This window comes from Leuciscus leuciscus (genome assembly GCF_965113295.1).
Source record: "Leuciscus leuciscus genome assembly, chromosome: 8".
NCBI classification, from domain to species: domain Eukaryota; kingdom Metazoa; phylum Chordata; class Actinopteri; order Cypriniformes; family Leuciscidae; genus Leuciscus; species Leuciscus leuciscus.
Genome location: NC_138732.1, coordinates 39,660,249 through 39,684,158, shown reverse-complemented (window position 1 = coordinate 39,684,158; position 23,910 = coordinate 39,660,249). Strand labels below are relative to the sequence as shown.

The 23,910-nt window shown below is 37.4% G+C and overlaps 4 protein-coding genes across 6 annotated transcripts in view; 2 read left to right on the top strand and 2 right to left on the bottom strand.

Moving 5' to 3' along the window:
• The window catches only part of LOC309505017 (nuclear factor 7, brain-like), a 112,621-nt gene that overhangs the window by 30,496 nt on the left and 58,215 nt on the right, over positions 1 to 23,910 (top strand). The window lies entirely within an intron of this gene.
• The window catches only part of LOC309505037 (uncharacterized protein), a 67,314-nt gene that overhangs the window by 42,350 nt on the left and 1,054 nt on the right, over positions 1 to 23,910 (bottom strand). The gene's annotated exons all lie outside the window — the stretch shown is intronic.
• On the top strand, positions 582 to 4,618 carry LOC309505093 (uncharacterized protein). The gene is made up of 5 exons (XM_082178488.1): positions 582 to 683; positions 871 to 999; positions 1,502 to 1,582; positions 2,563 to 2,625; positions 3,735 to 4,618. Exons 1-5 carry the CDS (start codon positions 662 to 664, stop codon positions 3,740 to 3,742), a joined length of 303 nt encoding a protein of 100 aa, XP_082034614.1. The 5' UTR covers positions 582 to 661; the 3' UTR covers positions 3,743 to 4,618.
• nlgn3a (neuroligin 3a) overlaps positions 20,648 to 23,910 on the bottom strand; it is a 235,510-nt gene continuing 232,247 nt past the window's right edge. For 2 of the 3 annotated variants that reach the window (XM_082178302.1, XM_082178303.1), the window contains exon 8: positions 20,648 to 23,590. In XM_082178302.1, the coding sequence (XP_082034428.1) occupies positions 22,738 to 23,590 (853 nt within the window). In that variant the 3' untranslated portion in view covers positions 20,648 to 22,737. The remainder of the gene's footprint in view (positions 23,591 to 23,910) is intronic. The other variant, XM_082178304.1, reaches the window with a different exon arrangement.

The window sequence follows — 23,910 nt, the reverse complement described above, 5'->3', positions numbered from 1 at the left end:
TTTTTATCAACAAGTTTAAGAGATTTTACAATAAGGGAAATATCAGCAATAAAGACATCACATCTAGGCAAAGTCTTGAGAAATCTTTTATTATTTTTTATTATTTTTTGTTACAATGCAACTCAAAGTAATAAACAACAATCTCAATAGCATTGTCACTCCCAGAAAAAATAAAGAAATATATCTTTTAATGAAAAGTTTAAATCACATTTTATAAAAGGAGAAAGATAACAACTTAAGTTCTCCCAAAGAGATTTAACCTGATTGCAATGGTAGAATAAATGAAGCAGAGGTTAGAGAAAAAAAAAAAAAAAAAAAAAAAAGTGATTTGGTGAGTTTGGTGAATTTGTGAGCTGGTTGCATAGACATTGTGTAGAATCTTAAAGTATACCTGTCTGATTTTATTGGACAATATTTGTCAGGGAGTAAGAATGCTTTCTTCCAGTGAATAATGCTGTGAAAAGAGTGGTTGGAAACTAGCTTTCTCTGGTTCCGCATGTGACGACATGTGTGTAGGAGTCAGGGGAAATTTCATTACTGTGACCACGGAGACCAAGCCGTGCTGTGATTGGTCGACGCATTGGGTGCTAGGTGGAGTCTATATAAACACTCATGGCTGAGAAGAATCATCAGTTTCCAGGACCTTTCAGAGAACCTCACGATGTCTACACCAAACAATTCTGGTAAGATTAAGCTTTTCTTGTATAAAATCCCATATAATTTCAAACGTGATATGGAGATTTGATTTATTTGAGTTTATTCATTTTATGTATTTACAGTCTTCATATGTCACAGACATCAGTCATAAATAGTTGAAAATGATTTCTCAGTATTTGGTTCAGCAATTCTAATGTAAGATGTGAATTGTAGAGTTGGATTTGGAGCTGGGAGACTTACTGCAGGAGTTTAATGATGTTGTGAAGGAGTTGAGCTCTGAACACGTGCTGAGAGATGTGAAGAGACACACAGGAGTCAGTGATGGAGACGATTCAGACTACTGTAAGTACACTACCTGTCAAACTGCACAGCATATACTTAATGGACATACAGAGCCTTAAAATATATTAGATGTTGTCCTCGTATTTCTCTATCACCAGTCATTATTTTCATAATTTGCAAACACACACCCACGTTCTCACTAAATGAGGACAAACCATATACTTCAGTAGCTTCAAATATATTTAATACAGATTTTAATCATAAAAGAAAACTTTCTTGAACTTTTCAGAAACCATTGTCTTTGTTAGATTTAGCTCTGTGGACAGTCTTGCCTCTTATAAAGACCCGACCCACACACAGAGACACTTCTATAGCTCTGCTAATGTGATTCACATCTCTCTTGGTTTTGATCCTCACAATCCTAATGTAAGAGAATACATGTATTAGTTAACCTTTGATCGTAAGAAAGCTTTATTCTTGTGATAGCAATCCCCTTGTGTGGCTCAGCCACCCTTGCATTGAGATGTATGAGGCACGCATTAACCCTTCTGTGTCTTTTCAGGCAGTGAGGCTTCGCTGGCAAACAGTCTGAATGCCAGTCAAGAGGAGCTCCACATCGCAAGCATGACCTCGGCACCAAAAGGTATTAACATCACAACACCCAGCAGACTAAACTGGCCTTACTGGGGTTTCCTCCCATGGCTCGAACCCCTGTGTGCTCTCTCTGTCCGTCTTAATCTAGCCTTTGTTTGTGGATTGTTCTGCTTTGATGCTCTCGATCTGGCTACAGAATGCATGAATGCTGGTCTGATGGAATTTAATATGATAATAAGATGGTGAACCGGAAAAGACATCTTAAAAAACCAGTTTAATCAATCAGTTTAAGAGGATCTATATGCATGTGTTTTTACTAGTGTAATTCTAATTTTGTTGTGTTATTATTTTTATTACTAGGGTATATAATTTATTTGGGATGATATACCAATATCCAGCAATCATTTTGATCAAACAATTATAATATATTCATATATAACCACTGTTGTCCATCTGTGTCTAACCTTTATTGGGCCACACTGAGATTAACAATCTCTTTTGCTCTTCTAAATAATGCTTGTCTTAGAAAGTTGATACTTGTAAATATGAAGAGACACTTCTACAGCTCTGATTGTAATTTCGTTCACACCTGAAATTAGAAGTGTTAGTACATACACTAGTAAACCCCACTCATTCAAGGAATGGATGGAGTGAAAACAGAACGTGAGCGTTTAAAATGCAGGTTCACCTTCTACACTTTCTGCTGTTAGACTGAATGCAAATGATTTGCTGAGATATCCACCAAATTAACAATAACACTGAACTAAGAGCTTTTATGAAACAACTGTGTTTTTGTCCCCACCAATGTCAAACTCCAACCTGTGACCTTGGTTCATTAAAACCATTTAAAAATGTGGCGTTTCATCATGCATAGGGAATTTCACCCCCTCTATTGTCTTGCCTTACGTAATTCAGAGAGTCGCATTTCTTTCTGGCTGGAATGTTCCACAGGAAATGCCTTTTGCACAGAGTCTGGAGCGTTCCAGTGTGCTCACGTCTTCTCTCTCTCTCTCTCTCTGCTCTTTACAGCCAGGCTCGGGGACACCAGCGACCTACAGAGCTTCATTGAAAACCTGGACAGAGAGCTTGCAGGTATAAACACTGTTTGGTGCTTGGTCACATTTAAGGCAGATGTTATATTAAAACTGAAAATGCAACTTCCAAAAGAAAAGGTTCTATATAGAACCTCAAAGGGTTCCGTCAGGCGCTTCACATTTAGAACCTTTTAACGTTTAATTTTATGGATTTAGTTGTAATGAATTAATTTTGTGTAAATTTTTTTATTTCAGTAAATTTTTCTGAATTAAAGAGCTCGGAAACATAGGTTATCGGTAGAAAAAAAATGTACCAGGTACATTTTAAGAAATGTTCTCCTTATATAGAACTTTTTTTTTTGGTTCTTTAGAATCGAGTCAAGAACCCCAGGGTTCTATATAGAACCTCACTGGACCTTTTTTCCCAAGAATGTATCTTTTGAAAGCATGATGTGGCGTAATCAGAATTACAATGTAGAATTGTATTAATCTAGATCAAAACACCTAGTATATCACAAAAAAAAAAAAAAAGTTGCTGCCTTAATTTTTTTAAGTACAATCAACTTGGATGTTTAAGTCATTTCAACTTAAATTACATTTACATTAAACTGACTTCTTGTCAGTTTATAAAATAAAAACGTATAAAAAAAAGTTTCAAATTTAACTTATTTCGAGTTAAAGCAATGTAAAAACACGTTTTCATAACTTATTGATCATATGATTTTTTACACGTCTTAAAGTATTCTCTACGCACAGAATGTTTTGGCTAACTGCAAGTGTTGTGGCGATAACAAACCTCAGTACCTGAAGGGACTATAGAGTTACTTTCATATGTCTCTGCCACATAACTGGATATGTTACCTATTAGTAGATAATATAACAGAAAACAATTGGCATTACACATTAACACCCATTATCTTGTTTGTCACATTGTGCTTAGTGAAAGATCTATTATTACATCATTCTTGACAAATAACGGTAAAATGTGCATCAGTGCGATAATGTTCATATGCCTATTGCTAAATTGCTAACAAAGGCCAGTTGGTTAAACAGCGCTCACTCCCAGCATGCTCCGCTATCAGTGTGACAGTCATGAATCATAACTCCCCAGATCCATGATATCTCACGCCCCTGACCTGAGCTGTCACAATCTTATCTGTCTGACAGAGATGTGAGCTGACGGGACAGGCGTGATCGGAGAGGACGGAGCACCTGAAGAATCTCTGCTTCCACATGAGCAAATTAGGAAACTGAAGGCTTCTTTCCCACATTCACTAAGGAAACAGAGCTTACTGTGTCTTTCTCATTTGTCACAAATTTCCAAGTTTCTCAGTAGATGTTTTATTTTAATAAATATATTTTTCTACATAAAAAAAGCACAATTTCTTTTATGAAAGACTTGTTGATAAATAGCTATTTTTTTACTTTTTTGTAAAAATATCAGTGTTACCATGTTTAATATAATGTGTAATGTTAATTTTACTTTGTAAATAATTTTTTTAATAATAAAGGTTTTTGCATTAAAAATGTGTTAATGTTTTTTTATTGTTTTCTTTTTTTTCTTATATCAGGAACTAAAAGTATTTAATGTAGGGAATAACTACATCATAATTATTCAGGATAATTGGGTATATCTGACAAAAGAAAGCATTTCACTTTTATGAATTTATGAAAATCAAGTCATTATGCAAGAAAATCGTTTTATATATATATATATATATATATATATATATTTATTTTTTATTTTTTTTTACAGTGAAATATGATCTGGACAAGTTTTTTGAGATTCATCTAACTATAAACTAGGGCTGGGCACTGACACAAATTTCATGATTCAATTAGATTTTGATTCACAAGCTTGCGTTTTGATTACGATCCAATATCGGTTAATTGGGATATATTATATCAGCTACAGTACATGGCAAATTTCCTCAAGGAAATAAATCTCTCTCAACTAATGCTGTAAACTAAACCGGGAACACAAGCTGGTACATCACTTATGTTTAAAGTGCAATAACCACATTATAATAATACATTTTTTAATGACTTAATTATGTTTCTACTCATTTCTTTAATATAAACATTTAAATGGTGGCTGTCATTCAAGAGCAGGTTCAAGGGTAACTCTCTCAAAAATAGTCGATCTCCGAATGCAACGTAACAGGGAAAGATGGAAAGCTCCTAAAGCTTAGTTCCATATAAATTCACGGATAATTTGTTGTTTTGTCATTAGTGAAAATCAGTATTGACCTTGTATTTGAAAAAGGATCCTCATATACTGTAAGAAACAATACTAAAATTCAGAGTCAGTTCATTCGCATTCGGAGATCGACTATTTTTTACTGACAAATGACGGCAGACACAGCGACAGTGAGTTGTTCAAAATCTTTCTCTTTAGTAAACTCTGTGTACACAAACAATGTTCTCAATGCTGGAGTTCATGTGTAGAGCCCCTGATGATACTTCCAGCAAAGTTTCATGTTGTGTCGAGCCTTCTTAGTGTTTAAAAATAGCAATTTGACCGAAAACGAAAATACAGTCAAACTTAAAAGTGGCGTTTCCATTCTAATTATGCTTTTAAACGAACGTTTGACTCGGGTAGATTAACAAAAAGACCCTAGGTTGCATTTTGGCGAGAGTTAGGCTTTAATTAAAAATACAATGATAATGCAATATAGAACAGAAATGTAGCGAAATGTATAGTGCAGAAATGCTCTAGAGTTTATTAGCTGACTAAGGAATTCTGAATGGATTTTAAATGTAGGTAAATGTAAATTACATGACATTCTGTTTCACGACGTCTTCCAGTGGTTGAAACACTGGATGATGAATTACATGAGACATGATTGAGTTCAGTAAGTTGCTCTGTATCTTTCATTATTTCTTCTGATGTTCACTCATGTTTATTTCAAGCTGTAAATAGCAGTAAAGCGGAAGAGATGAACGGTTCAACTGAGGCGCTACAGCGATCTGTCACGATACATTTAGTAGCACCAAAACGTTATTTAATGTTTGAATTTCATAATAAAATTGAAGAAGGTTGAGACTTTGTTTCATATCATAAGTAACACAGCACAAAGCTTATTGCGATTCATTGGATGGGAGGAGCTACACTTGTTCACGCATCAACTGAAAACAACACAGACTAAAAAGATCGATTCTTGGGATTTAAAGTTAGCCTGTGGTGAAAATCAAGCTTTTAATGTTGTTTTTATGTCTATGTGGTGTTTTTAATATGCTTTAAGACAAACTGCAGTGAACCAAAGACAGTCTCAAACACACACTTTGAAATCGCTGGTGTTTCTGACGTCACAAACTACCTTGTAACCAATCAGATCAACGTGTGATCGTCAACCAGTGGATCTCTGAGCTGAGTGAGTGAGTGAGTGGAGGCGGGGGTCATTTGCATATTCATAGAACCACGTATACTAAATGAGGCAAGGCTGTAATTCAAGATATTTTAAGGGATGAAGAATTTATTTTCAAGGAAAAAACATTAAAAAAATTAATTTTGGTGATCAAAGATGAGTTTTAAGGGATACAATTGTTGACTACAGGGGGACTTAAAGATTTATATCGGTTCCTCAAACTGAAAATCGATTAAAATTTATGTTTTTAGCCCAGCCCTATAAACCTTAACATAGAGTTCTTGCTTGACTGTGTGCTGTATCTCAAATGCATTATTAGTTGTATCTGTACCACTGCCGCTCTCGATTCAGGTCATGGTCCTGGTGAAACCGTCTCTGTGCAGAAAAGGAAATGCACAGATATGCATAGACGCTCTGCAACGGATGAAAGAGGAAGTTGAAGCTGCTCTGCAGTTTTTTTTCTTGTTTGTGGTATTTTCACAAGAGAGAATACACTTGAATTGTAGTCATAGCAGTAGAGAAAATATCAAACAGGATGCATATTATACTTGCTTCCTTATCTAATGTGTTGACGTCCGTGCTTTTTTCATTTGAATGATTATTTCTATAAATACTAAACCTGTATGATTTTCCTTCTGGGAAACATAACATATAAAGAAGATTTTCATAAGAATGTTGATAGCCAAGCATTTTAGTTATTACAGGGTTCTTGCAGGTTTCAGCAAGTCAAATTTAAGACCTTTTTAAAACATTTTAAGACCATAAAGTTTGAAATTTAAGACCTACATTGCCAAAAAAAAAAAAAAAATGAATGAAGTAATTGAAAAAAACATTAATTTAATTTACAGATAAAACAATCACATTAGTAACCATCCACACCCAACAACGTGTGTCAGAATCAGAAATATATTTTTTTTTATAGAACATTGTACTATGCATATTATACTGTAAAAAAAACACATAATTGGTTGATTTTAGTTGATCATAACTAGAGATGAAATGGCATGAACGTTTCATTTCAATGATCATTGTGACAAAAATGACCACGGTTATCACAGAATCCTGTTCAAAAAGTACTAATACTACACAATGTCGAAAACCAGCAAATAACAAATAAAATTAGCATCAATATGCACTTTTTGTTTACATAAACATTAAAATAATACCATTAAAAATGATAGCCAGATTTTAAAAGTGTCTTGCAACATGTTATACTAACATGTACAAGTTCAAATAAAGTTGACAAAAAAGTTTTTTTATAAAAAGATAAACCTCACATATTTCAGACTTTAAATCATTTTTTATCAAAAAAATTACTGACATTTACAATGCACTTTAGCTTATCTTTTATTATTAATAGTAAAATTCGGTCGGATTTTCCCGTGGCGTCTGTCGTTGCTATGCAACCAAGCACTGCGCTCTCCACAATGACTAAGAAGTTTTAGTGGCTAATGGATTTCCACCGGCGAGAAACGCTTGCTGTCGCTCTGCTTCAAGATTTATTTACGGAGAAGAGAAAAACACCCGTAGTGTTTGGGTGCACCCGCATCCTTCCAGTTGAGTGAGCTTTCAATGTTGTTACGGAAAGGGGCGAAGCTGATTGGTTGGTTCTTGTCACATGACCTGCGGTGCGTTTGCGGCATTCTGAAGAGTTGAGATTTTTTTTATCTCGCTGCGCCTGGAAAAAAACGAGTGCGTCGCTTCAATTATGAGCGCGCGCGCCTACATTTGAACGAACTTGAGCGCGCAAAAGATGCGATATGTGAACGGCCTGTTGGCGAGACCTTTTTTAGACCTGACTAAATGAAATTTAAGACCACGGATGAAAATCTGGCCGTTTTTAAGACATTTTAAGGCCTTAAATTTAAAGTTCCGAATTTTTGACTTTTTAAGACTTTTTAAGACCCCGCGGGAACCCTGTATTATTGTCTTCCATTGTGTATTTTACACCGCAGAGAAGAAGGAAGTCATGAGGGTGAGTAAATAATGACAGACTTGATATCTTTAGGTGAACTATCCCTTTAAATGTCCAAACAATTTTAGTATACATTAAAAATGATCCCCTTATATTACAGTGTGCCTACAGGGTACTTTTGTAACTTCATTTTTAGCAGACTGTAGTCTCACATGTTACATAATAGAGCAGATGTGAGATGTGGAACGGAGCACGAGTGAAAGCAGTACGTCGTACGGTCACAGTGGGAACTGGGCAGCAGTGCTGATGGAAAGAGGAACTTCAGCCTCTGGTATTTCTGATCTAAAGTCTTGTGCGGTTTGAGGAAGAATGCTGAAATCATCACTGATCCAGACTTTTATGAGAACACTTGTTATTACAATAAATGCCCCAAGCATGTGATCATGAAGTCACCAGTGAACGGATTTAAAGAATCTAAAACTCCAACAGAAGTAGCCTTTTTGAAATCTCGTTATTTTAGGTCAATTCATAGATGCCACCTTCGTCACTACCAAATAGAACGCCGCCATATTTACGACCGATCTCGCCCGGCCCGGTATGGCCGCCCAAACTGCCCATTTGAATGAGAGAGCGAGACAGAGATACCTGGAGAAAATTTCAATTTTAGGCTCCGATCCTTATTTCTTACCCCGAGTTTTCTTTTGTCCATTATTATCTGCCCCAGACTTGCCCCAATTGGCCTTCCATGATATATATATATATATAGAAATACTTAAAGGGTTAGTTCACCCAAAAATGAAAATTCTGTCAGTAATTACTCACCCTCATGTTGTTCCAACCCCGTAAGACCTTCGTTCATCTTCGGAACACAGATTAAGATATTTTTGATTAAATCTGAGAGCTGGCTCACTCCTCCATAGGCTTCTAAGAAAATATAACTTGCTGGCCCAGAAAATGCATTTAAGACATCGTTAATATAGTCCAAGTGATTACAGTGGCTCAATCTTAAGTTTATAAAGCGACGAGAATACTTTTTGTGCGCAAAACAAAAAAAACACTTTATTCGCATCACACACATGACCAGCGTCGGCCAATAGTGAGCCTACGAGGTGACATGCAACACAGACGCGCTGCGCTAAAACACTACGTGAAAAAACTCGAGGCCCAGAGAGAAGGAAATAAAAGTGGAATACAATTTTTATTTTAGTTTTTTTTGCGCACAAAAAGTATTCTCGTCGCTTTATAAACTTAAGATTGAGCCACTGGAGTCACTTGGACTATATTAACGATCTCTTTAATGCATTTTCTGGGCCAGCAAGTTATAATGTCTTAGAAGCCTAGATGGAGGAGTGAGACAGCTCTCAGATTTAATAAAAAATATCTTAATTTGTGTTCTGTAGATGAACGAAGGTCTTACGGGGTTGGAACAACATGAGGGTGAGTAATTACTGACAGAATTTTCATTTTTGGGTGAACTAACCCTTTAAGTCATAGAGCTTCATGGCGCGCGTTCATGAGAGTCAGGGCGATGTCATGAATGAATCTATGAATCTGCTGCTGTTCGGCTGGCATGAATGAATCTATCTAATCCGAACAGCAGCACTGGCAGAGTCCAGAGAGACACCAGCATCAGCACAGCCAGACACATCAGCCGAAGATCATAAAAGACTGCCATATCTGTCCAAAAGAACAGATGTTCAATTATAGAGAAGGTTTAATACACACAAATATCGAAATGAATGAATCTTTCGAGTCGAATCTTTTTGAATGATTCACTCACGATTCGGCTGCGATTAAAAGCCATCAAAAGGTAAAGCTCATCAGTGATTATAATATAACGACTTCAATTGCAGTTTGTTCGTCACATAAAGCTATCATATGAATAAATAACGATATTAATATAACGGACGAGTCGTATTAGATAACTTTTATGATACTTTTGTGATTTTTTTTTTTGTCTTTTATTATTATTATTATTATTTGCGTGACAGCCCCCAGTAGACTAACGTTACTCATTCACTTTCATTACATCGACAAGAAGAGTCTCCATTACATATTCAAAAATGTCCCTTTGTCTTCCACGGAAAGTATAACCTTAAGGATTTGCACATGAAAGGTGAGTAAACGACAGCAGAATTATCATTTTTGGAAGAACTAGTCCTTTAATATGCATTTCAAGGCTGAGATTATGCATCGTCTGCAGAGCTAACGTTACTTACACAAAATAACATCTAAAGTGCATGTGACGAAGACAATATCTTTATGAACTTCAGAAAACAATTTATTAGATTTAGGTAGGTCTTACCTAACAGACAGACAGACAGTTATATTAAAAACAACAATCTTACTAACTTACCATGATAAAGTGCTTTAACATTTAAACAGATCCAACAAGTAAAATGAAGACAAAACATTATCTGTCGACATCTGTCTGTATAATGTTGGGCATTGAGAGTATAATGGAAAAATAATTAACCACAAACCAACATGAGACTTCAAGTCTTTTAAATAAATGATTCTCTCTTCTATCCTTTTCTTTTGGTATAGAATAAAATACCAGTTCGGAGTTCCTCTTTCGGCTGTTGTTGCTGAGACATTACTGAGACTTCGGTCGTAAAGATGGCGGCGCAAAGCTAGTGACGTCATGTGACCCGAACGAATAGTCCTGATCAGAATGAAATATGTAATTCCATGTTTCCCGCAGAGTCATGGAACGCTATGTCTGCTTTCAGACTGTGCTCGAGACACTTACATGTTTTTCTGAAGACATTTTGTTCAGTTTGTTTCCTTCCTTGAGGGACACAATTATGCTCTTGGTAATAGACTCATGGCCCAAAATGACCTGACTGTCAAAACCACAGTGTGATGTGTTAAGAGTCGAGAGAAACAGCAGTTTTGGCATATCTCTCTCTCTCTCTCTCTCTCTCTCTCTCTCTCTCTCTCTCTCTCTCTCTCTCTCTCTCTCTCTCTCTCTCTCTCTCTCTCGCTCTCTCTCTCCCCATTTCTCTCTCTCTCTCTCTCTCTCTCTCTCGCTCTCTCTCTCTCTCTCCCCATTTCTCTCTCTCTCTCTCCCCATTTCTCTCTCTCTCTCTCTCTCTCTCTCTCTCTCTCTCTCTCTCTCTCTCACACACACACACACACACACACACACACACACACACACACACACACACACACAGGGTTTACAACCTCCTGCGATGGATGTGTGAGCTGAGCAAATAATAAATAACACTTTGTTCTGTGAAGAAGAACAGTGACATCAAAAAGACTGCATGTGCAAACTGGGTTAGACCTTATAGCAAAATTATTAACCGTACCGTTTCCTTCACGTTCCACTTCAAACTGGCTGAAGTGTACACTCTTAGGAACAAGTGTGGGATATAGGGTACTTACTTGACCCAATTTTAAAGAAACGTTAAATTTAACCAAAAAGGTTAAATAATTGCATAATATTTCTAAATGCAAATTATATATATTTTGTTAAAGTGTAAAGTATGTTTACAAGCGGTTTAATTCATAAAATTTAATTAAAAATAAAAATACATTTAAATTAAATTAATTATACGTACACTATGTAACTTCCAAAATTAACTAAATTGAAATAATGAGTCGCTACATCATCAATCCTTCTTCTAAAATGTGTTTTTTTTTGTCTTACGTACACAATGTCCCGTCAGGTCTAAAATATAAACACTTATAATAGACTTACCATAGTGAACCAGGTAGTGTTTATATTTTAGACCTGACGGGACATGTACATATACTTGTCTGTGCGTGTCTCGTTATATCGAGAGCCCAAGCACAACCAAAACAATGTTCTTCCGCAGAATGCATGCAGTTTTGTCTTTTAACTTATAGAGGGCTGAAAGTTAAATACATTTAATTAAAAAATTGGTCCATAAAATGATCCCATGATGGGAACCTCAAAAAGTTTCTGTACATGAAGAACCCGAAAGAACCCGTCAAGGTTCCGTAGAGAACATTTTCTTCTAATTGTATATATGCATTTATAGTACTTTTATACAGGTTTAAAAGGTAGGGAAGTATCTCTGGTGTAAGAGTATCCAAAGTTTCAATTTCCTCAAGAAAAACTTCTTGCTCAAAAGGTCTCCGTAATATTCTGATCCCTAGATATGGCTTAAATCCATGGGATTTATGACCCCTCTCTTTTGTCCACCATTCTAAAATTGTAAGTCAGATTGTCTTAGAAAAATATAAATATAACCTTCAGTCAGATGGTTAAGTAGTCCATACACAGATTTATGGCACACAGTGTGTGTTCATTCTAATCTGGTTCTTAGATAAACAGTTTGACAGCTGACAGTCCCAGATGAAGCCTCGGGTCTCCTGCATCACATCTATGAATATACAAAGAGCTTAGTCTGCAAGGGACGGTTGAGGATTTCAGCATGAATAGGCCCTTTACTGCTGTGACAGTGTCCACCTCTATTGATATAAAACAGACATATTTGCTCCTCTGCTGTTTTGCATTACAAATAGGCACAGAAGGGAGTGATGCGACGGCATGTTGAGCAGAAGAAAACAGGTGCTTTCAAGCATCCTTCACTGATTGCCTAATTAGAATGTATGCAAGAAGATGTGCGTGTTTTGTGCATCTTGGATCCCCTCCTCCTCTGTTTACATCTGTTTGATGCAATGCTTTGCTGAAGTACACCCGAGAGAGATGCACTGTGCAATGATTGCATTAAGATAGGGCAACACTACGCTACACATGCTGCTTATGCAACAAAAGATTAAACAAGTAGACCATGAAACAAGTTTCTACACTCTGTTTATGCCAACCAAACCTATTAATGGCCCTACGGAAGCCTGGGTAATTCCAAAACATACAGTACAGACTCTTTTTTTATATTTTTTTTCTGGAATGAAGTGCACAAGTTCAGTCGAGCAGGTTCTGATCTGATCTGTCAACACTTCAGTATTAACAGAACTGGTATATGGCACGAAATGCTACTCTGAGAACAGATGAATGTTTTCAGAAATGTTTAATCACTCTCCCACAAAGACTGTTATCTGGAGCAGGAAGAACAAGAAAGAGCAAGGAAATCTTTTGGCTAAACTTCACTGCAAAAGAATGTTGGTCTTTTGTACTCATTATGTTATCCTTTAACCAATTAGTTAAGGTTACTCATTTTGATAGCTATAAAAGTAATAAAATAAAATATTAAATAATACGATTAAATAATCTAATAAAGGCCTGAATATTTTTTTCCCCTTAAATATTTCCTGTTGTGATTACAGTTGCTAAGTATTAGATTCTTAAAACATTTGTATCACTGCCATCTGATGGCCAAAACTTGCCAATGCAGTTCTTAAAAGCTGTTTTTTATCAAAAAATAAAAATGATTTTCTGAATACTAATAAAATGAGTTAAATGAAAATATTCCTGTTTCTCAGTTGCAGGAGTGTCTATCTATAGCAGGGGTCTAGGGCCCACTAGGGGCCCCAGCAAACTTCCAAGGGGGCCTCAAGATGACTTAAATGAATTAAAATAAGTCTGCAAACTAACTAAAAATCAAGATATTTCTTATTCTAACTGCATGGCCCTCTCAACCTGAATGGATTTGATGGATTTCTAGACCTGAAAGCGTCATGTACATTGGAGGTGTTTTCTCTAGTCTAGTGCTGTCTTTGTGGGGACTCTCCATTGACGTAATGTTTTTCATACCGTACAAACTGTATATTCTATCCCCTTACATTAAGCATATCCCTAAACCTACCCATCACACAAGACTTTCTGCATTTTGACATTTTCAAAAAAAAAAAAAAAACTAATTCTGTATGATTTATAAGCTTGTTTCCTTATGGGACCCTCAGTTTAGGTCCCCACGGTCACACAAGTCCCCATGAGTATACATTCAGGTTGAAGTCCCTACCGGGATAGAAAAATAAGCACACACATGCACAAACACGCACACACATGCACACACACACACGCACGCACGCACGCACGCACGCACGCACGCACACACACACACACACACACACACACACACACACACACACACACAAATTGGAATGGTCATATGCTTTTGAAAAATATTGTGGACAACCACTGAACTTCACTTCAAAAAGTTCATAGAGAGATTGTAAGACTAATCCAAATTAATCGAGTGGTTTAGTCCAAATTTTCTGAAGAGACTCGATCACTTTATATGATGAACAGATTTTTGGCTTTTATTCTCATATACACCTTGATCAGCGAAAACAGAAGCTGAACCGTACCTGATTAAAGTGAGATAATGAACCTCAATGGTTCTTGCTGAAGCTCAAACGTGTTGTGTAACATGAGAGTGAATTAATGAATGAATGAAGCATTTATATAGCGCTTTTCATATGTATTACTGTACACCCTAAGCGCTTTACAATCATGTCAGGGAATCTCTCCACAACCACTGCCAGTGTGAGCATCCACTTGGATGATGCGACGTCAGCCACAGTACAACGGCTCCAGTGCGCTCACCACACACCAGATATAGTAGGAGGGATAGAGCCAATTCAATGCATGGGGATTATTAGGAGGCCAAGAATGAACCTCATTGGTTCTTCCTGAAGCTCAAACGTGCTGCATAACATGAGAATGAACTTCAATGGCTCTTGTTGAAGCTCAAACGTACTGCGCAAGAAGAGATTGAAGCTCATTGGTTCTCGCACGTCAAGCAAACATGCTTGTTCTTCCGTTTACCATATCTGATGTGCGCTTTGATGAATGTTTATTTATGTGAATAAAATCGAAATGAAATCTGCTCATCAAATGAAGCGATAGATTCTCTTCAGAAAATGAGGACTACACCGCTCAATTATGAACTTTTTGAAGAGGCAAAGTGGTAGTTGCGTAGCTGTCAATGGAGGGACAGAAATCTCTCAGATTTCATTTAAATATCTTCATTTGTGTTTCAAAGTTTGTGTACAAAATTCTTACGGGTTTGGAACGACATGAAGGTGAGTAAATGATGACAGAATTGACATTTTTGGGTGATCCGTCCCTTTAAATAAGATGCCGGAGACTCTGTGATGGAGTGCGCAATGTGTGACACAGTGTGAAAATAATGGCTTGAGCAGAAGAAAGTCTGGATGACTTTGACTCATATCCAGCCCCCTGCTCGAGGGCCACAGAAATGCATTTCCAGATTAGGAGAAATATTTTAAATTGGGGCTAGTTTTCAGTTGTGCGGTTAGAGGCCAGCTTGCCATTTTTCTTCAATATGTACTGTACCATATTACTGGAGGTACAAGAGGATATCATGTATCATTTATTAGACCTTTTTGATTGCCAGTGGTCATGCATTTCAGAGAGCAGCTGTTCTGAGTTCCTTCAACAAGGACAAATTGTAAGCATGAATATAAACCTATTAAATGATGTCAGTCATGGATTTATGTGCATTTAGCCATTATCATTTAATAGAATACTTCTGTGATCAATGAAAACAAATGTAGTGCTCGTCTAGTCATTATTTAAACACTTCAAATGTCTGGGAGCATATTGATACCATCTGTTCTGTAGCAGATTATATTTTGGAATAAAAAGCACAGGGATGTCTAACACATTTTTACGTTTGCATCACATAATCCGCTCCAAACGTGTTGATTTTCTGATATAGGCCAAGTAAACTTGTCATGAGCTAAAATGGCATCAAAGACTGGAGCTAAAATGGCATGGTTGCTTCAGAAAATGTTTTCATCTTAGTTTTTTTTAGTTTTTAGTTTTGTTTTTTTAACACCATTGGTTAGGGATAGAGGTGATACGTTATTTTCTTCTCACCGGACATTTCATTTCTGAACTGCAGCAATACGTACAACAACCAACGTAATAAAACCTGCCAGACTTGCATTGGTCAGTTTCAAATGAAACGGTTTTAACACCACTTTCTGGATATTTGAAAGTGTCACCAAATGTGCAACAAGCAACAATGTTATTTTGCTGAAATGTTGCCACAGGCACTTTTTTTCAATGAGCCTGGGTTGTTCAAAACACAAAGAATACATATTAAAACCACTAATTACTCTTTTGAATAACAAACAAACAAACAAACAAACAAACAAATAACTATTCAAATGAATCAAGAGAGCAACGCTTGAAAATGTAGCTTTACTTAGGGCCAAATGAATTTCTTTTCAGTGGCACACTCTATGGATCTCATTTAGGAAAGACTTCCTCAAATCAGCTATAAGGCGCCTGGAATTAGAGATAATGACATGATGATAATGATATTTGTTCTTTAGCATAATAGCACTGAGGTTAGGACCGTCTGTTCAAGGTATTAAATCTCACTCCATTTACTTTGAAGAAAAAAGACAACACCATCTGAAGGTAATGAAAGAAAGAGCAGGAGACTGCTGAAGAGGCCTGGTCAGAGATATACACGTTATATAACTAATGGAGAGAGGATTTAAATGGAAATTGTTATTCAATTCTTCTGAACACTTCAGAACATAGCAAAATTGAACAATTATTTAATGATAATGTTAACAAATGTAGCTGCAAGCAGTGATCAAGGGGCTAAGAACATGCAAAAATGACTAATTCAAGACATTTTTAGATTATTTGAGGCAAAATGGTTGAAAAATCATAAATAAATCACTTGTAATAAGATTTCATTGCTTATCACTTTTGACCAATAGGTGGCGCTATCACAAAACTGACGTGGTCTGGTCAGCGTGGGGTGACAATGACATACACAAATTTTGGAGTTAATACAGAAAAAACCTTGCAGAGATACAGCCTCAGATTCTGTTTGGCATCACGCCATCAAATTCGTTATGTTCGTTATGTAAACGATAACAGTTTTGTCTATCAACACAAAATCCATAACTTTTTTGCCGGCATGGTCTGAATATGATCTGAATTGAATTTGATAAAAGAGGAATTAGAAAAAGTATGTTTTCAAAGAAATTAAAATGATGGACAGAATGTTTGACCGACTATGGCATAATTGTTATCATGACTCAAGGAATCAAGAAAGACCAGTTCAATAAAATAGGCAAAATGAATCAAAACCTATTAGCATTTTTCAAAATTTCCTTATACTATTTGACCAAAAGGTGCAACTCGTAATGATACAAGAATACATTCATATTTTTTTTTATTTTTTTTTTAACTAAATTAGAAATGGTCAATGCTCAAAATGGACAATATGGGAAATTGCGAATCATTCGACACGACACGCTGCACCAAATCTAAAGAGACCCTTTTCTTTTTTTTTTTACCAAATCTTTCAAATGGTTTAATCAAAAATAGCCATTTTTCATATCTCCTGACCACTAGGTGACACTGTGCTGAAACTGTGCAGGTTTACTCAGGTCATGGTTTTTATGACACACACCAAGTTTGGTCTGAATACGCTAAAGCATTACAAATATATAGCCTTAGATTCATACTGGCGCCTTGAAAAATATGTTTTTTTCTTGCCCTTATGGTTCAAAAGTTACTAGCATAAATGTGAGATCAATTTTGGATAGTTGGTGGCGCTAGAGGGATTGATGTAGATACTCCAAATTCGCTGTGGTTAATGTTCAGACTGTCCTCTATCTGTGTGCCAAATTTTATAACTTTTCTGCAACTGGAAAAATAATAATAATAATAAGAACACTAACAATTACAATAGGTGCCTACACACTTAATGTTAAAAATAATGTGTAAAATCTTTTTTTTTTTTTTTTGAATGCTGATACTTTCTGGTGAGGTGGATAGATGCAGTCATCTTAAAACCCCGGCTCTTTTCAAATGAAGATACAATTCAAACCCAAGCCTGTGTCTCATGGGAAGTCATTCACAATTATTACATCCACACATCACTCAACACATATTAGTTCTATATGACCGCTTCAGTGTCTTCAATTAATATGTAACATTCAAACATGCAGTTATTTCCCTTCCTTTGCATGCAATTACCTGCAAGATCATTTTATTGTTTGTGTGCAGTGGTCGCAGTTGGGTTGGCACAGTACATAAGGTTAATAAGATTAAAATGCGCCGTTAGCTTGTCATGGTTGAGATCGCTTCTTAACACCTTAGAGCATGTGCTATTAGCTCTATTTAATGTGTATTACTTTGTGGGCGCATTTACTGTGAATCTCCTGCACGTCTGTTCAATGGATACTGTAGCCCTCAAAGCAATACTGCAGCTAACAATCTTTAAAACTATTTAATGAGTGAGAGGGAGGGAGGGAAAGAAAGAGAGTAATGCATATGCTCAAATGCTCCAATCCTTCCAGTTAAAGCCCTCAAGTCCAAAAGCGAGTGCAAACCATCTATACTCCCCAGTCCAACTTTGTATTATTTCTAAAAATTAACTATTGTTCTCTCAATTACTCATAGTTAATTTAAACATTTAAACATACAAGAAAATAATAAATCTCTGACTTCTCTAGCTGCAGCTCACAGTACATTTCCAATCATCAAGAGAAAACTACACAAGCTTTTAAAAGCAAGCAAATCTTTTTAAGTCGTGCTTTCCACTATTATTATCACACATACTCGAAGTCAGTGATTTGAACAGACCCCTATACCTAAATTAAACATGCCTGCACAGGTTCGTCCAATGGACACCAATGATACCTGAAATACATGGATTGCTGATGAGAGACGTAATATTAGCATTCTAAGATTTCATTTCCACTTGGTTGACAATACAACTGATGAGTGAAATCCCTTTATTTTATCTTTAAATTGAAGGAGGGACCCAAGTCATATCTAGAGACCAGAAAATCAGAGAGACTTGAGGGAGATATAAACTTGCAATTGTGCAAAAAATAAATCTGGGATTGCTAGATATAAACTTGCAATTCTAGTTTGAATTGTGAGATAAAAAGTTGCAATAACCTTTTTTATTTTTTATTCAGTGGCGTAAAGAAGCCTCCATATTATTTGGATGCACTAGTATGGACAATTATTGCTATTGTTTGTTACCCTGACAAGAGGGATAAATTGAATAAAACACCCTTTTGTATCTCTATATTAACAGGTCCATACAAAGCAATATAAAACCTAAAATGTTTCTGCTATATTGTCGACCATAGTGTTGGACATGAGGAGACATTTGTATGCATAAGCACTAGATAATTAAAATCAAAAATAGCATTCTGAACGGCAGTGCCGCTTCTAGACTTCTGGGGGTCCTCAGCAAAACGTTGTCCAGGGACCCCTGTCAGAGGGTTCATAAAACCCCCAAATGACCCCCAAACCCCTAGAACGTTGCATAGTCTTCACTGTATGAATTACATATATGTACATTGATTCTTATTAAAGTTTCTAATGCTGTTCAGTGAAGAGCAGTGAATGATTCTCTCGTTTTCTTTTGTTGTTTGATTAACATTAATTGAATCATGATCTTACATGATTCGACTGATTTGGATGTTATGTATGGGTGACAGCGTACCGCTTTAAAGGAAAGGAATGGAAAGCAGCATCATGTTTTAATTAACGTTGGAAGCCAAAATCAAAAATGAAACCAAAGCACAGCCCTAAATCATTTTTGAGAGTAAGGGGCCCCCTGGTGGTTTGGGGGCCCTACGCAACTTGCGTACTGTGCGTATAGGGAGGACCAGCATTGCTGAACACAGTAAAACATGTAGACCTTACTACAAGAGTCATAAAATGGTCCATCTAATTAATGGAAATGTCCTATTAGTTTCTACTGCACATTACACCCTTTCAGAGCGTCATAAGACGAGAGACAGTAAAAGAGGAGGCCAGAGGAGCAAAGCAGCAGAGGGAAGCGCGGAAAGTCATTTGATTTATGAGAGGAGCACTTAAGACACAGAGGAGAAGATGTTATGCACCGCGGCTTCCAGCCTAGGAGCTAAAGTAATTTCCTCAACGGCAGGTACACGCTCAAGCGAACAAAGCTACAATCAAATTGCTTCACTGCACAGCCTAAAAACTTGTTTAATGTCATACTTATGCCTATTCTTCGGGTTTAGCGTGACACCAGAGTACTTTAGTCAGTAGATATTGAAGCAGGTGTCTGTCATGTGGCCCCAAGGGTCTCTGAGTTTCGGATCTCTGAGTTTCTATCTGCTCATATCCATCCATGTCTGTAATATAACCCTCGTCTGCATCACGCTCATCCGAGGAAACCCAGCGGCTCCTGTGAGACCTCCATGATGAATGTTGTGTTATTTCTTCAGTCAATCAGGGATCAAACACTGAATATGAGTGATGAATCAACTGCCATCAAAACATCCTTAAACACCCACATGAGTAATAAATACTCTCATCTGCAGATGACTCAGGTTCTGGAAGTTCTAATTCAAGCCTAGTTTCAAGAGCTTTTTAATCACAGAGGCGTGGTATTTAATCTTCATCACAGCTAAATGCATTATGAAGAAGAGTTTGTTGTGCTTTTAAAGTTTACATTTATGTGCTTTGCTTATGTTTCGGGGCCTAATCCACCCAACTGGACTGGTTTTACCTCGGATACCTGTGGAGAACCTGCTACTGAAGGTGAAGGTGAGTGCGTTGATTTGAAAGACTTGTGACTTTTGAGGACAGAACTGTAGATAAATGTGCATGTCCTGGAGGGGATTTGAGTTATTGTGAGGAAGAGTGGCAGGGGGTTGATGAAGGTCAAACGGGACAAGTGTCTGGCTGAAATCACAGGCCAGCCCTGCTGAAAAATCCAGCATTGCTGATCCCCAGCTAGACCAGCCTGGACCACAATGTAATTCATGCTGGTTTAAGCTGGATTTTCAGCAGGGACTGATGCTGGAGGCTCAACGATCAAACTCTCTTTCAGAAATCCTCATTCTTTTTGTCTTTTGCAGCTGCATTCGATGTGGGGTGTGGGGTTATTCATTCTTGATGATAACGCTGGTTTCCGACCATAAAGGTGCTCCATTGCCTGGAATGATGCTTTGCAGAGATAGCTTTTGTTTCGCAGGTGTGTAATTATAAACACAATTTTCTGTCTTTTACTAACCAATCCCTTCAAACGTTTGCTGAACAGGATTAAACATCACGTAATGTTGGTACTTCGACACTTTTATGCAGGTTTTTGCTTAAAAGTGACTGTTTAGCATTAAATCTCCCTGGGTGACACAATGTTCATGGGACATCATACATCATGTTGGCAAAATGAAGTTTTCATGGGGTCTTTAGGCCTTTTTCTGTGCTGTCATACAGCAAAATGGTGACTCTGATTTAGGATTTCACCTTGACTTCCACACATAATTCTGAGCAACATAAATCAGGTTGGAAATATTAATTTAACTGTGATGGAGTAGTACAAAAATAAAAATAAATAGTGTTTTGGAAACATTTCTTCTCCAGTTTTATGGTTTAATTTGGCACATGGCACAATCAGCATGTATACATCTGGTATACATAAATAAATATTAAATATATTTATACATAAATATACATATAGAGCTATTAAAAAGACACTTGTTGTGGCCTCAGATTATGGTGTCGAGAATAAAACTAGTACAGACACTAAATGCTCTGCCCTCTGAATATGGGTGCTTTCAGCCTAATAATTGATAATAATGGTCATTTACACTTTCAGGTCAATGGGAGCAAAATCTTCATAAAAGCCCTATACATATATGTATGTATGCCCATATTTATATATATATTTAAAGAAAGACAGTTCTACACCGTGGTTATTCAGTGTAAAGAGGCCACTGTCTCCAGTCAAGAGGAACGCTTACAAAGTCAATGGAATCATGTCAGTTAGTTCAGTTCAATCTTATGCTATTGTTTTCTCTTGCATGTAAAATAATAGATTTATTTTGTAATTCTTAAGCAAAATTAGACATATGTAACTTTTTTTAAAATAACAAAAAGTTCTATTTCGCAAAGACAGACGACAATAGACGCAGTTGAAAGACTACTTGTGGTGAACAAAATCAACGCAGTGGTAAATAAGCCCCCCCGCCCCACCCCACCCCACCCTCATCACACAAATATTTAACAAAAAAACATGGCAAAAGGCAATCAAACACACTCGCACACACTCACACACACACAGACTCAAATATTCCCGATCGTACCCATAATCACTCACACATGCACACCAGTCAAACAGTGCTCTGAGCGTTGTGTGTAAGTGTGCATTTCATGGGAATTTGACGCAGGAGCTGATAGATAATTTTGTTGTAAAAGATGCACTTCTTTAAACAAAAACAATTACAGTAACTTTAGAAGTCTTTATCTCCAGTGTTGTCGTCTGGAAAAGTTCCAAAACAAAAGATTTTCAGTGTAACCAAGAAGAAAAAAGTAAAAACCACATGTGAGGTTATGCAACTGGAAAATGAGTTGCAGTTACCGTTTCAATCCACCGGTTTCCATATTAGTCATCTGTCTCAGGCTTCCTAAAATCCAACCACTCAAGTCAGATCACTATGTTCCACACAAACTCATCTCAGGGAAAGATCGTCAAATTAAGAGGAAAAAAACAGCTCTTTATAAGGCATTGAAAAGAAATTGAAAAGCAAAGCAAACAATATTATGCAGATGTCACCTTAGAGGCCACTGTTTCGAAACGTGTTTCCCACAAAAGACTGTGATGGGAAATAAAATGCACTTTCCTTTGTTTTTTTTTGTGTTTTTTTTGTTATTTATTCAAGAAAAAAAGCGATCGCTCCATTTGCCCGTTTCTGCTTAGAAAGGCGTTTTTTTTTTTTTTTTTAACGATGATTAGAAAAAATACTGCTTGAAACGCTCGTCCCTTTTCGAAGGAAAGAGAGCAGTTCTGTTTTGGCAGGTTTGCACAACTTGACATCTGGAAAGAACTTGTCACTGCTTTTTGTCTATTCAAATCATTTTGTTTCTGTCATCATCCTGAATCCCCTTCTCTCGCTGTGACGCTTTCATTAAAACCAATGACTTTTCCCCCATCCCTCCCTTTGCTGGATCTCCATAAAGCTATACACGCGTGGTGGAGTGGGAATGTGGCAGGCCGGTGGAGTTGAAGCCGGCTGTGAAGGTGTTGTACGGATGTAGGTTCGGCATGCCCACTAGCGAGTTGGGGATCATGGTTATGGTATTTGGCGTCATGAGCGGGATATCGTCAGGCGAGCGCCGAAGAGTCAGCGTGTAGTCGGGAAGTGAAGCGAGCCGCAGTGGGTCACCGGGAGGCCCTGCGTCGCACTCGTGGTGCGTCTGGTTCACCTGCAAAGACATGATCTCCTCTTCAGGGCCATGGCGGTTCACGTCATTGGCGGTGGTGGCTCGTGGTGAGCTGGGTTGCGGGTGCTGTTCCTGCCGCCGCTTATCCTTGCGGTAGTACAGAGCAGCAAACGCCAGAACATTGAGGAACAGCAGTGAAGCTCCCACTGCGATGGTTACGCTCAGCTCGGTGGAATAATCCCGTGGGTTCTCCACCACCAGAGGGCCTGGTTCCTCTTCCCCGTTCCATTGTTCCTTCCCACTCTCGCTGTTGTACGCTGGAGACATTGGTGGCCGCTTGGTGTTGAACGGCCAGGCTTTGCCATTGGGACGTTTGGTGGACAGGGAATTCTGAGTCGTCTCGGGTGGTGGCACTTTGGTGGTGGTGGAGGTGTAGTGGAACATGTCATGGAGGTTGTACAGATGAGGGACCAGGTGCTTCCAGAATGCCACTTTGGTGGCACGGTAGTGATCACGAACTCGTGGCTTTAGGCCAATGTGCAGGTACAGCTGGTCTTGGGGATTGTATTTGGACCAAGCCACCTCTTCAAAACGATTGGCCTTAGTATGGATAAACTTGGTATCCTGAGGCACTGGTTTGTTGGGATCTCTGCAAAACAAATAAAAGATCAATTAATAAATTACACTGAGACAGTTTTTAATTTAAGGCATGGTTGTTAGAATTTAAGGAATAGTTCCAAACCCATATTATTATTTTTTTCATGGAATGCAAAAGAAGTTGTTTTGCAGAATGTTTATGGTGCTCTTTTTTCAGTGAACGCAGGGACAAAGATACCATCAATGTATGAAATATCCTGAAGCTCTCAAATATTACTTCTCATTTTAAGCAGAAAAGATTCAGAGACTAGCCATAGAGTCCTAGATGTATGGACCACATTAGTGGTGCTCTCTGTCCTCACTAGCCCTTGA

Coding starts and splice junctions, on each gene's coding strand:
- LOC309505093 (XM_082178488.1), top strand. CDS start 662: ATGTCTACACCAAACAATTCTG. Junction 684..870: donor GTCTACACCAAACAATTCTG/GTAAGATTAAGC, acceptor TGTGAATTGTAG/AGTTGGATTTGGAGCTGGGA. Junction 1,583..2,562: donor CATGACCTCGGCACCAAAAG/GTATTAACATCA, acceptor TGCTCTTTACAG/CCAGGCTCGGGGACACCAGC.